Source organism: Myotis lucifugus, unplaced genomic scaffold, assembly GCF_000147115.1.
Source record: "Myotis lucifugus unplaced genomic scaffold, Myoluc2.0 scaffold_879, whole genome shotgun sequence".
Lineage (NCBI taxonomy): Eukaryota > Metazoa > Chordata > Mammalia > Chiroptera > Vespertilionidae > Myotis > Myotis lucifugus.
This window is the reverse complement of record NW_005871927.1, coordinates 80,663-95,864: the sequence shown is the minus strand read 5'-3', so window position 1 is coordinate 95,864 and position 15,202 is coordinate 80,663. Positions and strand designations below refer to the sequence as shown.

Sequence of the window (15,202 nt, the reverse complement as noted above, 5' to 3'; positions counted from 1 at the left end):
GTCACCCTCCCGCATCGTCAGAGCACGGCCCCTCGGCGGCCCAGATCCTTTCGCCCGCTACGCGAACGCCACTCACCTCCGCTCCTCAGGCTCCTAGGATCTCGCTGCCATTTCCTCCGAGAGCCCCGGAACGAGCGCGCGGGCGGGGTCAGCGCCGGCCACCGAGATGCGGAGGCTAGAGGGCCCGCCCGCCACTCCAAGCGCCGGGAAGACGCCGGCCACCGAGACGCCTGGAGCTAGAGAGGATACCCGCGCCCTGAGCGGCGCCCCCGTGCGGCAAACGGAAGGAGGCCAGGTACAGGCTTCACACCGCGCGCATGCGCTCTGCGCGCCGAGCCCAAGGGCCAAAGCTGGGGCGAAAGCGGTGGTGGGGGTGGGGAGGGCGGGAATCCCAGGCTGAGAGCCCACGGTAGACCCCCGCACCCCTAGGAGCTTACAGTGGCCCGGTTCCTGTTGGCGGGCTCCTGAGGGCAAAAGAGCAAGGCGCAGGGCCCCTTTCCCACCAGCCTGCGTTTTCAGTTTCTCCTGGACTGCAGCCCAGGGGGCCAAGGAGAACCGCGAGCCGCCCGCCCACGCACGCAAGCAAACAAGCAACCTGGGCACACCTGTCCACAGGGTTGGAGGAAAAGGTGAGACAGTTACTGTACAGAAAGGGAAAGGGCTCTGGCCGATGCGCAACCCTCCACGTGGATTTTCTTCACTTAGGGCTGACTAGTGACACCCCAGCATCTGCCTGTCCCCAAGTAATCAGTCGACCTCAGAGAGGAACTCCTGCTGCCTTGGACACTGTGGACACTGGACATTTGCCCCAAGGGCAGTAACTTCTTGACCTCTGTTCCCATCACTTGCCCCTACAGCCCCACTTCCACGTTCCTTGGAAGCCAGAACCCCTAGGCAAAAAGTGGAAAGGTGCCCTCTGACACTACCGGGTCTCCGAGATGCTTGCATGTGCAGGAGAACCAGGGCCTGGATCAGGAGTGCTTTTTAATAGACATCTCTAAGGACCACAAGGCCTGTCAGTTTTCTTCAAGGGAATACAATGCAGCTAGTTTCTGCTTGTGGAATCTTGCAGGGATGGGCTCTATGCTCTTCCATCTTGTGTCTTCAGGTTTGCCCCCAGGTAGGTGTAGTGGGAAGGTTAGAGACCAAACACATCGAGTTTAAACTGGTTTGAACAAGCATGGTGATTGATCCTGGGCAAGTTGTCTGTAAAATGGGGCTGGCATGCTGGGGAACTGGGGAAGATCACATGAACGTCCCTACAAAGGGCCCCTAAATGGGAGTTAGAATGGGGGAACCTTGCCTGCTCAGCCTCTTTAGTTGAGGATCCTTAAATGAAAGAACAAAAAAACACAAACCAGCAGCAATGTTTTTCTGCAAGTTGAGATTTTAACTTTGGGGTACAGTATAAGGCCAGGTGCTTGGAGGGGTGAAAGGCACTAAGGACAGGGCCGAGAGTGGACAAGGAAGCCTGAGGAAGCTTCAGAAAGGGAGACCATGGGGACAGAGGGAAGCCCCACTGTAGTTGGAGATGACCCTCACAGCCGGGGCTGTGCCTTAGTCCTCTCCCAGCAGGCTGACTGGGTCTGGGGCTGAGGGCCGCCTCCCGTGGGAGGCGTCAGGCTCTCCCCCTCTGACCTCTTCAGGTAATTCCAGCCCACTTGTTGCACCTCCTAAAGGGAGCTGCTTCTCACTGTGAAAGAGGCATTTCTGGAATATAGATTGGGTATTTTTTAGTTGAACTCTACCAATGAAGGAATACTTCCTCCTAACAAAATTATTTTAATAACTAACCTAAATTTAAAAGTAGTCTCCAGTGTCTCAAATTCTTCCCTAGATAACCCCAATGCATAACAAAAACCCCCAAGTCCTGTGGACTGGCAACAGGAGTGGCTCAGAGGGCCAGAGGGGACAGGAAGCTTAACAGGCTTCCATGCCTCAATGGGGTTTGAGTCTTGGTGGAAAAAATATGATTAGTGCATTACCAATACGTTTAGACCGGTCCTGCTACCCCCACACCTCATGGAAGTCTATCAAAGCAGAAAAGATCCGGAATTCATCAATCCTTCAACAAACCGTTTCCTGGCTTTCAGCCTCTTCTCACCCTGAATTAAAGCCCATTGGAAAGCAGGGTCCTGGTCTCAAATGAAAACCCTAAAGCAGAACACCGTCTGGATCAAGTGCAACCTTGAGAGCCCCAATCCCCTCTCCCAGGTTCTGGCCCTTTCCAAGGACAATTCAAAACGAGCGAGCGAGGCAGCAACAAATAGTTTTATTGTTACTCTCATTTGGAATTCAGAGACGTGGAGCAGCCCAGCAACCTCCGGGGGGGGGGGGGGGGAGGCCAAGGTCAGACCCCTTGAACCCCTTCCCTTGGCCTCCCTAACCTCCACCAGCAGTTGGGGAAAACCCGCCGGTGCCCTTTGACTCGGGTCATGGGCTGAAAGGCTCGGACCTCACACACACCCTGGCCCAAGGCTTACTGGAGTGAAAGCAGTGGCGCATTTCAGTGGAGAACTACGGCCCTTCCATGTTTCCCAGTCGTCCTTGGGCTGCCCCAGGCTGGACCATGAGGAGGGAAGGGGCAATAAACCCACCCACCCTACTCCAGGGCCCCAGGGTGCCTGATACCCAGAGGCTGTGCTCTTAACCATTTGTGGAATTAAAATATGTAAAATGAAAAGGTTACAACCACCATTCCCTGCGGCTAGAATATAAATTCCTAGGAACAGATAAATCTAGTAATTTTTTATAGCTAACAAAAGCTTCAATCACTTTATTTTTTAAAAACCTGATTTTTACCACTCTAACATTTTATATAAGCCAGCTAACTTATAGCTATGGACCAGCTCTAACGAAAGTCTGCTTCCATACCTGTGAGAATTGAGAATTAATTTCCAGGTGGCTATTTTGTGATTACCCAAAAAAGAGACTAGCCAGCCACCTCAAACCCCAGGAGCCTCCCGCTCTGATTAGCACATGAATTTCCCAATCTGCAGCGACAGCTAATCCCAGGAGGGCCCACCCAGAACTAGCCCCACCCCCTTCCCCACCCTGCTCAAAGCTAACATAAATCCTATCAGAGGCTGACACCTCTCTCACCCACCTAATGTACAAAGCTGGCAGCAAAACCCCGGACAGATGGGCGGGTCTGTCTTTCCCTCTTAGCCTGGCTACAAGTGGTTTAGACTCCGCACCCCAAAAATGGCTGCCTTTTTTTTTTTGCTACCAATAGCCTAATAAACCTTTTATTTTTGAAAGGCTTCAGCTGTGGAAGTTAAATTTTTGTTTAACAGCTGTAAGGTTTCACAATCAAAGCAAAAGGGCACAAAGCACTGGGCTGCCACTGCTACCCAGACCTCGGTCCACAGGAGGGCAAGTCCCACCACTGCACCCCAATCCCTACCCGGAGAGGTGCTGGGTGCTGTTCCCAGGCTACCAACTGTCTCAGAAGCAGAGTGCTCAAGAACTGAGGGTGAGAGGTAAGTTACGTAAAAACAAAACAAAAAAACAAGTAATGCAAGGAAAAGATAGGAGTAATAGTTAAACTTTGTGGCCAATATTGAAGAGCTATAGAAAGTTAGCTGTGGGGTGTGACAGTGCTACATGTTCAAAGGAGCAAATGAGAGCCGCACCAAACTTTTGTCTTTTAAAACAAAGAAGAAATAGCCATGAAAGACTAGGAAAGGGAGGAGGGTGGGAGGACAGTACCGTGTTCACCCTAAAGCAGTGGTCGGCAAACTGCTGCTCGAGAGCCACATGCAGCTCTTTGGCCCCTTGAGTGTGGCTCTTCCACAAAATACCATGTGCGGGCGCGCACGTACAGTGCGATTGAAACTTCGTGGCCCATGCGCAGAAGTCGGTATTTTGTGGAAGAGCCACACTCAAGAGGCCAAAGAGCCGCATGTGGCTCCCGAGCCGCAGTTTGCCGACCACTGCGGCCTAAGGGACTTCTCTGCACTGACTAGCTGCTGCTCCATCAGGGATGGTGTCCTCACCTGAAGACACTGTGAGACTGACTTAATTAGGAAAGCAACAGGACATGGCCTCTGGGTCATTCCAGTATCTAAACGAGGTGCAAGGACTGCGGAGAAGTCAGGGCACTGAAAATCGGGAGTCCTCAGCTCCTCCGCCCCTCCAGAGAGCTGGAGTATTTCTACCTCTCGCCTCTCTGACCCGTCTTAGCTCTGCTACTGAGACAAGTTGAGCTGTGCACATATAATAGCACTGGTCAATAGCTTTTGGATGGTCCTGTAACTCTGAAATGTCTACGTTTCCCGGTGAGTTCAGTGCAATGTAAATAAAGTCAATTTCAGGAGAAATTAATATCTTAGTAAGTACAAGGCATTAAAACTGCATTCCCTTGCTGGTAGGTTTCATCTCAACAATCTCTAAGTCTAAAGGAACACAGCAAATAAAGCCAAGAAAATGAGTGTTGTCCACAGACGCCAACAGAAAAGCAGTTTAAGAGCACAGCAGTTTGCCTCCCAGGCTGATGGAGTGCCTAACAGAGAAGCGAGAACCGAGCCCACAGACCTCTTCTGCGCTGAACCTGGTGGGGAGCAGCAGGGAAAGCTGGAACCTCCATGGGTGAGGAGTGGCCGCCCAGACAAGGCAGCTGCCTGCCTTCGCCATGAGCCTGACCTCAGGGGGCTAAGGGCAGTGGGGCAGCTACAATTGTACAGGCTACAGTGTGAGATTGTTCTTTTTCCAAAATAAAAGTAAGTAAAAAGTGAGAGTGTTTAAAAATATGTCCAGAATAGAAATATTGTATAAATTCATTCCTGCTCTAGCCTGGCTCACTAAAACAAAACGGTGAAAATGAGAAAGGCATCTCGGGCGGAAACACCAAGAACAACAACAGAGGCTGAGCTCTTAGGGATTGTGAAAGCATACCCTAAAGGTTCTTACTCTGCATTTCAACAAAATCAACATCCATAAATCATCCTTCCACAGCAGGAGATTTTTGAGCTCCGAACTGAACCAACTGCTTCCAAAGGAACCCAAGGAAAAACAAGAGCGCCCAACTCTGTCTATAAAGGTGGAAGGTCAGCCCACTGCCTTTTATGGTTGTGCAGAGGAATGAGAAATCCTGGGAGCCTGTCAGACACAAAATTCCTCTCCCTCCAACACAAAGTAAGCACTTAAAGCATGAAGGTAAGAGGATTTCAAAGTCAAAAAAGCCAAAAACAAAATTTTGCAAGTGTTTTTTTTAAAAAAAGGAAAACGTGGACATTAACTGAAAAACGTCCCTTCTTCATTCAGTGGCGCCGCCTCTGGCCAAACATCCGATTACAACATCTGGGCCAGGCAAAAAGAACCCTTGAAGCATTTACAGATGTGGCCGTGAACATATATATTGTGTGCATTTATGTATATGTACGTGTGTATTGATGATACATATTAACTTAAATTGGAAAAAAGAAGAAGGGTCAACTCCTAACCAGTCTGTGTATTTCGAACTCTCGACCAGACAGGTCTGAGGGACACAGTCAACTCGAGCCACACAGGGGTGCCGCCTGTGCCCCTGCGGGTCTGCAGCAGGGCTGCCGTCCGACCCCAGGCCACCCCATTTGTTCTAGGTGGCACTATGCTGAACACAGTCTACGTTACATCAGCAGGAGTTACACATTAAAATATTACTGTTGCTTTTACCCATGCAAAGAAACTTATGACATAACCAGTGCCTTGGGACTTCGTGGCATCATCCATAACAGGAAATACATGCAGGTGAAGATACAGTGGGAGGGTGACCAGATCACGCCCCCCCCCCCCCCCCGCCATGCTCCCGGGGTCTCGGTTCAGCTCGGCGTACAGAAGCACCTACTAATAAAAGGCTCCCTCGGGTTCAAAGGGGCGCGACGGGGCTGCCTCCGCTGCCTTCCCGAAGCGCTCGACATCGCTCCACCTCCCTCTCCCGCGACGGGGAAGCCGGGCCCTGCTCGGAGCCGGCATTCTTCTAGAGCAGACGGGCTGCGACCCGAAAGCCCCGGCCAAGGTGTCGGTGCGCCTCCGCGTCCCTCAGGCGCGCGCCGCGCCGCTTGGGACCCCGCTGCCGCATCTGGAGCGAGCTGGTGCGCGCTCCCGACACGGCCGGAACCCCACAACTGAACGGGGAGCTCCTGCTGGCCGCGCTCGGGCGGCTCCTCCCGGGCCTGTGCGGCTGGTCCGGAGGAACCTCAACTCGGGGCGGCGCGGGGCCCCGGCTCCTGTGCCCCCCCCCGTCCCGTGCCCTCCGGGCTCACACAAACGACGGAAGGGATGCTGGCACCTTCGCCTCGGACTCAGTCTAGCGGCTGCATTCCTCCCGCGAAGTACTCCCACAGCGACGCCTGCACAGCGGCCATTTTGCCCAGAGGCGGACGATGCCTTTTGACTCTCGCGCCAACCCGTAGAGCTAGGGCGCCGATTAGAGCGTTCAGCGCCAGGACGGAAGCTGTAGTTCCGCGCTTCCGGGCAGCCGCCGCGCCACGCCCTGTCGCGGGAGCACTTGATTGGCTGCCGGCTCGCGATCGCGCGATCTCGCGGGAAGAGGCTGAGGGGACGGCTGCCGGTGCGTCGGCTCTCTCGTTCCCGCCCCGCCTCTGTCGCAGCCCCCGCCTCCGCTTCCCCCTGCCCCTCGCCGCCGCCCCTCCCCGCCGCCCGGCCCCCAGAGCGGCCGCGGAGACTGCGCAGCGCGGGAGGCGGGATCCACACGGTAAGATGGCCCTGGTGGGCCCCGGCAGTCGGGCCGAGCGTCCCCGCGGAGCACGGCGGGGCAAAAAGGGGGCTGGAGAGGGGTCGGACCTGCGCGGGGTCTTCAGGGGTCCCAGGTCGGAGCAGGTGTCAGGTCGCGGCTTGTTCTCAGGCGGCGGCGGCGTCGCCCCCTGGATTTGCAAGTCAAACTGCCGGTTGCTCCGGCCGAAGCTGCCCGGCGCTGTGGTCCTACCGGGAGAATACCGCCGGGGCGGCTTGGCGTTCGGAAGCAGAATACTGAGACACGGCACTGGCGTCTTTGCCAGGAGATCGATGTTCATAACAACTGCTTCCTGCAGCACCGAACCGACGAGAACGGAGCCTGCTGCTCGGGGAGCGAGTGCCCCCGTCGGAGCCGGACTGTTCCGTTGTGTCTGCTGGAGTTTGGCCGCTGACTTCTCCGAAGTGGTCGCTGTCGGAAGTCTCTCTCGCCGTCCGGGAGCGGTGCCGGCGGTGTGGTTGTCCCCTGAGAACTCAGAGACGGGTGTCTTTTTGTCCCGAGTGGGAGTGAGAGTTTGATCTGAGTTTCGCCGTGGGCCGCGTCCGCGAGGGGTGGCGTGAAGAACAGCGTCTCTCGGGTTTGTCTCCGGTGCTCTCCGAGAGTTGGATCTCCCACGAGCCAGGACTTTGTCTTGTGTCCCTCTGCTTCCATACCCACACTGCCTCCCTGGGTGATCTGCTGTCCCTACTTCCTGGCGAGTGTTTCCCTGATTAATGCTCCCAGCGCGGAGCTCAGGACCTGTAATCCAGGTGCCTCCTGGAGCTGCCTAGCCGCATGTCTGACGGCAGCCCAAACTGGCCCTGCTCCCCAAACCTGTTCCTGGCCCAGCCCCGCCTCCTCACTGTGGCGCCCATCCTTCAGGGGCTCGCTTCAGCCTTCCAGTCGTCCCAGCAGCAAGGCCCACGGGTGTCCCCAGCACATCTGCCCCTGGTCCCTCTTGTTTGGGTGGCTCCTTAGTGGTCTTTCTGCTCAACTCTCACCACTCCACATTGGCTATCTTAAAATTTTTAAAAATGTATTGAAGCATTGAGCATGTACTTTGCTGTCTATAAAGCAGTGTTCCTAATGGGTATGTCAGTGACGAGAAATCAAAAGGAAGTGGACTGTGGTGGCACCCCCACTTCAGAAGCCCAGGTGGTTCTCCCAGGGCCGGCACCTGTCCACCCCTCCTTCTTGGTGGCACCTCCTCAATTTCCCATTTCATGTGTGTTTACTGCTAAAGCACATGTTATGCAGTTTGCCTTGCTTTTGTTCTTTACTAAACTGTCTGCCACACGTGGGCCTCTGCTGCACTTTGCTATATTCATCAGCTCGTTCCTAAGAGCAGTCCACGTAGCTGTCTTCATTCATTTCAACCCCTTTGGTAACTTCTGCCATGTGAGCCCTCGCTCACAATCCCGTCTCAGCAAACTAAATCCAAATAGCTCTGAAAACCAAGTGCTTGCTTTTGTTTTTAATCTCTTTGAGGTGGAGGCTGTTGAATGGCCTATATTCCCCTCAGCACTAATACTCACCCGTTGCACAGAAGAGATGATGTGTGATAATGGGGTGCTGCCCCAAACCCAAGAGGGCACCATGTCATATAGTGTAGACCAGGGGTCCTCAAACTACGGCCCGCGGGCCACGTGCAAATACAAATATTGTATTTGTTCCCGTTTTGTTTTTTTACTTCAAAATAAGATATGTGCAGTGTGCATAGGAATTTGTTCATAGTTTTTTTTTTTTTAAACTATCGTCCGGCCCTCCAACGGTCTGAGGGACAGTGAACTGGCCCCATTTAAAAAGTTTGAGGACCCCTGGTGTAGACTGTCACGTAGGTTTTGTGTGGTCTGAAAAGTTCTGGATCCTCACACACCCGCCCAAGGGTTTGGAGCCTGGGGCTGTGGTCCTGGGAACACAGTTGCTGGTCCATGCTGCTGTTGGCTGGACGTGTGGCGCATGGCTTCTGTGTTCCTGCCATCTGGAGCAGTGTTTCTGTGGACAGGCTTGCATGTCTGGTGAGGGTGGTGAGTTTTCGAGTCTGGTGTGGCGGGCGTAGTCTTGGGGCTGTAGGAGCACTTGTGTTTGGCCTCATGAGGGCTGACACATTTTTCATAGCTGCCGCTGCTCTGGCGGCAAGGAGAGCTCGGGACAACGCTGGGTCTTTGTGATGCTGGTGGTGACACTTCTTAGTTTTTGTTGGTCTGGTGGTCGATTGCCAGTTCCTCTTGAGTGTGGATGTAATATGTAATGCTTTGGCTCATACCTCTGGCAGCTGCCCTTTGCACTTCGGAGAGACGCTATCTAAACTCCCTCCTCAGGCTCGCTCAGTCCCACCTCAGATGACCTCTTGGTTCTTTGATCCCTGGCTCTTTCTTGCATTCATGAAAGCGGCCTTCTGAACACCAAGTCTTCTTCCTGGTCCCTAACGCTGTGCTGGGGTCAGAGGCCCTTTGCATTGCTGTTCTCCAGAGTTAAAGTATCTTCCCGCTCTCTATTGCTTCTTACTATATCACTGTGTTATTTCTGAAGCGATCACAATTGTTGGAGAATTCTTCACCAATTCCTAAAATGTTTTTCCCCTGTAGAAATAAAGCAGAATGAGTTATACAGAAAAACCTGATGAAATCACAAAAGATGAGTGGATGGAAAAGCTCAACAACTTACACGTGCAGCGAGCAGACATGAATCGCCTCATCATGAACTACCTAGTCACAGGTAACAGCCTGCAGTCAGGATGCTACAGATGCTCCCTTTTGTGTACACACTCAGAGTTTACTACTGAAGTTCTGTGTGCAGTTAGGTTTGTGCTGGCATTATAAAACCCAGTGTGAGCATACCAGATTTGTATATTATCACGTTAAAGATGTCCTCTCTGGGCTAGGAGGTCATTATTCCTGTCTCTGAAATAATAGTACCTGAGGCAAAAATCAATTTTTTTGGCTTTTGATATTTTTGCAGTTAATCAAGATCATTAAGAATGTTCTAAAATACATTTGAAGCCTGAGTGATCTCCCCTGGCCAGTCTGGTAAATTATATTGCACTGTTTCTAGAAGGTGCTCAACTCAAAGGAGACAGGGAGGGCAGACCATGAGGGAAGCAAGTGGTCTGTAGCTGACATGCCGTCCTCTGTGATAGTGGAAAGGAAAGGGGGTTTTGCATTGGTGGGGAGCCCAGACGTTTCCACAAGGGAGGAGTCTCCTTCCTGGTAGTTCTGAGTGCCCCTTCCCCACTGGCCTCTGCTGAGACTTTTTGACAGGTGAGGAGGAAACGTGAGCTTGTGGCTGTGTGTGTATATAGAGAAGGGCAAACCGTCTGCTTCAGAGTGGGGGCTGTGGACTCAGTGGAGAGGAGGGAGGGGCCGGGTCCTTGAGGCTGTGAGTTATTGCCTCACCTGGAACAGACCTGCAGCTGCTCTGCAACTGGATCTGGGTTGCAGCCTCCTTCAGGGAGCCCACGCCAATATGTCTGGCTTCACTTTCTGTATATCAAGGCCTACCCAGGAATTCACAAAGATACTAACACCCAGTCCCTGAGGAAGTACGGTTCATGTGGGGGTGATTTACTCGAGGCGATGGGGCAGACAGCGATGAAGAGGCTTTGTGTTTAATGTCTTGCTGACTTTCTGAGCAGTGAGGCCAGTTTTCATTTACAGAGGGCTTTAAGGAAGCTGCAGAGAAGTTTCGAATGGAGTCCGGGATTGAGCCTAGTGTGGATCTAGAAACCCTTGATGAGCGGATCAAAATCCGTGAGATGATCCTAAAGGGGCAGATTCAGGAGGCAATCGCCTTGATCAACAGCCTCCACCCAGAACTGCTGGACACCAACCGCTACCTTTACTTCCACCTGCAGGTGAGTTTTGGTTGAAAGTTGTCTGCTCTGTGGACCCCTGATAGGTGACCTGTGATGATTCAGAAGTGTCGGGTGAATCTGTGTTAATAGAACATCGTTTAATTTACGTGGGGAAGGGGTTTGAGTTAGCTGTTGTGTTATGTATTTCAGAAGTGGTTTCTTGATTTTAAAATGCAAATTTAATAACTCAGGTGCTAGAAAAGTGTCCTTTAAGCGGTCCTTTTGACTAGAGAGTAGCCTGGTGCCGCTAGGGGCTGCTGGCCCAGGTGCAGTGTGTAAGTCTGTGCGCCTTGGCCCCTGACTAGCAACAGCACCTGATCGAGCTGATCCGCCAGCGGGAGACCGAGGCGGCGCTGGAGTTCGCGCAGACGCAGCTGGCGGAGCAGGGGGAGGAGAGCAGGGAGTGCCTGACAGAGATGGAGCGCACGCTGGCCCTGCTGGCCTTCGATAATCCCGAGGACTCGCCCTTTGGAGATCTTCTGAATATGATGCAGAGGCAGAAGGTATAGAACCCACATGGGGTGACTGAGTGAGGGACACATCATGCTGGGCGTGTGGCACTGGTGTGATAGCACCAGTTCTTCCTGGTGTTCTGTTCTTCATCGTGTGGAGCTAGGCGCAGCGTGCTGTGACCTTACCCAGCAGCACAGCAACCCTGAACAATGTGGGGTTTCTGGGCACATGTATGACTTTGACTCCTATGGAACCTAACTACAGTCGTTCCTCCATAACCACGGCAGGGTTAGTTTCAGGACACACACCCCCAGTGGGTACCAGAATCTCTGGAGGCTCAAGTCCCTTGTATAAAATGGTGTGATAGGGCATGCAGCTGCCCCTCACCTCCAACGGATCCCAATAGTGGAGGCACAACCCACCTTTGGGTATGGAGGGCCAACTGTGCTTATCGAAAAATCCATGTATGGTGGTGGTCAAGGGTCAGCTGTATCCAAGCTCTGCCGATTTTTCTCATTTATCTTAGCCGTCCTCCTGTGTATTTGGAGCCTCTTACAAATAGGGGTCCTAAGTATTTTTTATTTAAAATCCCAGACTTGTTTCTGAAGCTTCCTGTCCTCACTGCTGGTCCTGTATTCCAGCCAACATTTCGTCAGTCGTTGCCCCAAGTACAGCTGCCTGTCCTCCCATGGCCCCTCCACTGTCCTTCAGGCCACAGCAAGCTCCCTGAGGTTTTGAGGATGGAGCTTGTCACCCCTGCCTGCTCCTTCCTCTTTTGCAGTTCCCTCCAGGCCGGCTCATGGCACTGAACTGCCATCTAGGCCCGGTGTGACATTTGCCAACTGGACTGTGAGCTCCCTGTGGGCAGGAATGTGTGTGTGTGTCATGCAGAGGGCCTCCTGTGTGTCAGTGGTTATAGGCCTCTGCAGATGGATAAAATGTGTGCTGTAACACACTCTCTGGCTGCCTGCGTGTGGCTGGCTGATTGGACGTGTCTTTTCCAGGTGTGGAGCGAAGTGAACCAGGCTGTCCTGGATTATGAGAACCGGGAGTCAACACCCAAACTGGCCAAGTTACTGAAATTGCTCCTTTGGGCTCAGAATGAGCTGGACCAGAAGAAAGTAAAGTACCCCAAAATGACAGATCTCAGCAAAGGCGTCATCGAGGAGCCCAAGTAGACCTGTGTGGGGACCCCGTGTGTCATCACACGGACTCGCTGGAATGTCCGGCTTGACTGGGAGATTTTTACTGCAGTAGAAACTCTTATCCCCCCTTTACTTTTGGGGAGCCCAGCACCTTTTTTAAAGGAATAATGGCCCTTTTGAGCGCTGGAAAGCTTGCAGTGAATGACACCTTGTCTTCGGAAGCCTGGTGCCGACCGCATGCGGCACATCCTGAAGGTAGTGGCAGTGGCCCCTGGCGCTTGAGGTGTCCTGCTCCTGAAGGGTTCCCTGGCCACTGCACTGTCCTGTTATGGACACCAGTGACCCTCCAGGCCCCCCAGAGTCTACGGGAAGCACTGGTCATTGTCCTGCTTTCTGAGAGCTTGTGGGCAGATGACACGCGTTCTTCATTCTCCTGTCTCCGCGTACAAGTTGCCCTTTCACCTGGCCTTTGTTTGTTTTTTCATGACAGAGACTATATAAACTTGTAAACCCTAACTCAAAGACTTCTTGTGTGTGAGGGCATCGAGTTTGGTTTGTTTTCCCTTCGGTCTGGGTTGTGTGGCTTTGGGGGACACGTGTGTGTGATGGGTGGGCTGTGTGTTTTTTAATTTTTCAAATATATATTTTGGTGCTGTCTGTGGTTAGAGACTCTTTCCTGGTGGATTAACAAACCATCTCTTCTGCGCAGTTCTATTGAAAATAAAGGTTATGCTTTGATTTCGAGAATGACCAAAATGCCTCTAAAAAAGTTTTAATCATCATTGCAAACAAACCTTTTGTTTTCAGGGCTTGGTGATGGCAATGCTTTCATCTGGTCCTGCAGCTGGAGGGCCACTTGCCCAGCACTGTGAAGGGGACACCGTGCCCTGACAAGGTGGAGGCTTCGGCTGGGGCATGCGGCTGGCTGGAGGTCTCGCACTTCAGCCTCATGGTTTCATCGGCTCACACCAGCTGGTTCTGTAGGCTTCTCAGTTCTGTGCTCACGTTTGTCTTCTGCCCAGGGGTGGAGAGCTTGGAAGTGGCAGCGTGTGTAGTTGGGGACACATGAGTGCCATGGGATTTGGAACAAACAGCTTCCCCAACAGGCTGAGGTCCCCAGTGGGTAGAGCAGTGGGCAGTGTGGGCATCCTGGTGGTTCTGTAAGTCAGTCACAGACACGGAGGTCAAATGCACAGTCACCATGGACGTCCTAGCCTCTGCCTCACCCACATGCCACCCGTGACGTTTCCACTCTGACCGCTTCAGTAGTCACCTCAGGTGTGACCTTGGGTCATTTCTTCTGAGGTTGGAGGACAAAAAAAAGTGAGGGGAGAGGGTTTCACATTCAGGTCATTGATACTTAACTACAGCAGAAGCTAGAAGACAAATGCTAGGAGAGAGATGGAGATGAAACTACATTTTTAGAGATGCACCAATAACGCAGCATAGTCTTCACCTTTTCTTTTTTTAAAAAAATTTATTTTATTGATTTTTTTACAGAGAGGAAGGGAGAGGGATAGAGAGTTAGAAACATCCATGAGAGAGAAACATTGATCAGCTGCCTTCTGCACACCCCCTACTGGGGATGTGCCAGCAACTACATGCCCTTGATTAGAATCGAACCTGGGATCCTTCACTCTGCAGGCTGATGCTCTATCCACTGAGCCAAACCGGTTAGGGCTTCACCACCTTTTCTTTTTTTTAAATATATTTTTATGACTAACATATTACATATTACATATGTGTCCTTATCCCCCCACGTTACTCCCTACCTCCCCCCCCCCCCCCCCCGCTCATGCCCTCACCCCCTGTTGTCCATGTCCATTGGTTAGACCTATATGCTTGCATGTAAGTCCTTTGGTTGATCTTTCCCCCTTACCCCCACCCTCCCCTACCTTCCCTCCAAGGCCCGACAGTCTAATCAATGCCTCTCCGTCTCTGGATCAGTCCTTGTTCATCAGTTTATGTTGTTCATTATATTCCACAAATGAGTGAGATCATGTAGTATTTATCCTTCTCTGACTGGCTTATTTCACTTAGCATAATGCTCTCTAGTTCCATCCATGTTGTGGCAAATGGTAAGAGTTCCTTTTTCTTCTTCCTCTTCTTAAAGAATACCTTTCAGCATTTCATATAATGCTGGTTTGGTGGTGATGAACTCCTTTAGCTTTTGCTTATCTGTGAAGCTCTTTATCTGACCTTCAATTCTGAATGATAGCTTTGTTGGATAAAGTAATCTTGGTTGTAGGTTCTTGCTATTCATCACTTTGAATATTTCTTGCCACTCTCTTCTGGCCTGCATGGTTTCTGTTGAGAAATCAGCTGACAGTCGTATGGGTACTCCCTTGTAGGTAACTGACTTTTTTTCTCTTGCTGCTTTTAAGATTCTCTCTTTGTCTTTTGCTCTTGGCATTTTAATTATGATGTGTCTTGGTGTGGTGCTCTTTGGATTTCTTTTGTTTGGGGTTCTCTGCGCTTCCTGGACTTGTAAGTCTATTTCTTTCACCAGGTAGGGGAAGTTTTCTGTCGTTATTTCTTCAAATAGGTTTTCAATATCTTGCCCTCTCTCTTCTTCTGGCACCCCTATAATTCTGATGCTGGTACACTTGAAGTTGTCCCAGAAGGCTCCTTACACTATCTTCATATTTTTGGATTCTTTTTGCTTTTTGCTTTTTCGGTTGGGTATTTTTTGTTTCTTCGTATTTCAATCTTGACTTGATTCTTGGGATCCTCTTGTCTGCTGTTGGATCTCTGTATAATATTCTTTATTTCAGTCAGTGTATGCTTAATTTCTAGTTGGTCTTTTTTCATATCCTCCAGGGTCTCACTAAATTTATCGGCGGTTTCCAGAAAATTCTTGAAAAACCTTATAAACGTGGTTTTGAACTCTATATCCAGTAGTTTGCTTTCCTCCATTTCTGTCATTTGTGATCTGTTTCTTTGTCTCCGCATTTTTATGCTTCCCTGTGTGGTAGGAGTGGTTTTGTGTGCTAGGTATCCTATAGGGTCCAGTGGCTCAGCCTCCCCAGTTACCTG

At 51.5% G+C, this 15,202-nt stretch overlaps 2 protein-coding genes across 8 annotated transcripts in view; one reads left to right on the top strand and one right to left on the bottom strand.

Annotated features, from left to right (window-relative positions):
* Positions 1-6,412, bottom strand: part of DIDO1 (death inducer-obliterator 1) — a 50,597-nt gene extending 44,185 nt beyond the window's left edge. For 4 of the 6 annotated variants that reach the window (XR_002827178.1, XM_006106663.3, XM_023747442.1 and 1 more), the window contains exon 1: positions 77-157. The gene's annotated coding sequence lies outside the window, so the exon portion shown is untranslated. Of the gene's footprint in view, positions 1-76; positions 158-6,245 lie in introns of those variants that run through there. The other 2 variants (XM_006106665.3, XM_006106664.3) reach the window with 2 other exon arrangements.
* Positions 6,413-6,553: 141 nt separating this feature from the next.
* On the top strand, positions 6,554-12,935 carry GID8 (GID complex subunit 8 homolog). 2 transcript variants are annotated; one of them, XM_006106662.3, is made up of 5 exons: positions 6,554-6,697; positions 9,304-9,433; positions 10,372-10,568; positions 10,874-11,071; positions 12,026-12,935. In XM_006106662.3, the coding sequence occupies exons 2-5, from the start codon at positions 9,316-9,318 to the stop codon at positions 12,197-12,199; spliced, it is 687 nt and encodes a 228-aa protein (XP_006106724.1). In that variant the 5' UTR covers positions 6,554-6,697; positions 9,304-9,315; the 3' UTR covers positions 12,200-12,935. The 2 variants fall into 2 exon arrangements, with proteins under 2 accessions (XP_006106724.1, XP_014304093.1); XM_014448607.2 differs by lacking the exon at positions 6,554-6,697 and adding an exon at positions 6,796-7,313.
* The last annotated feature ends 2,267 nt before the right edge of the window (positions 12,936-15,202 follow it).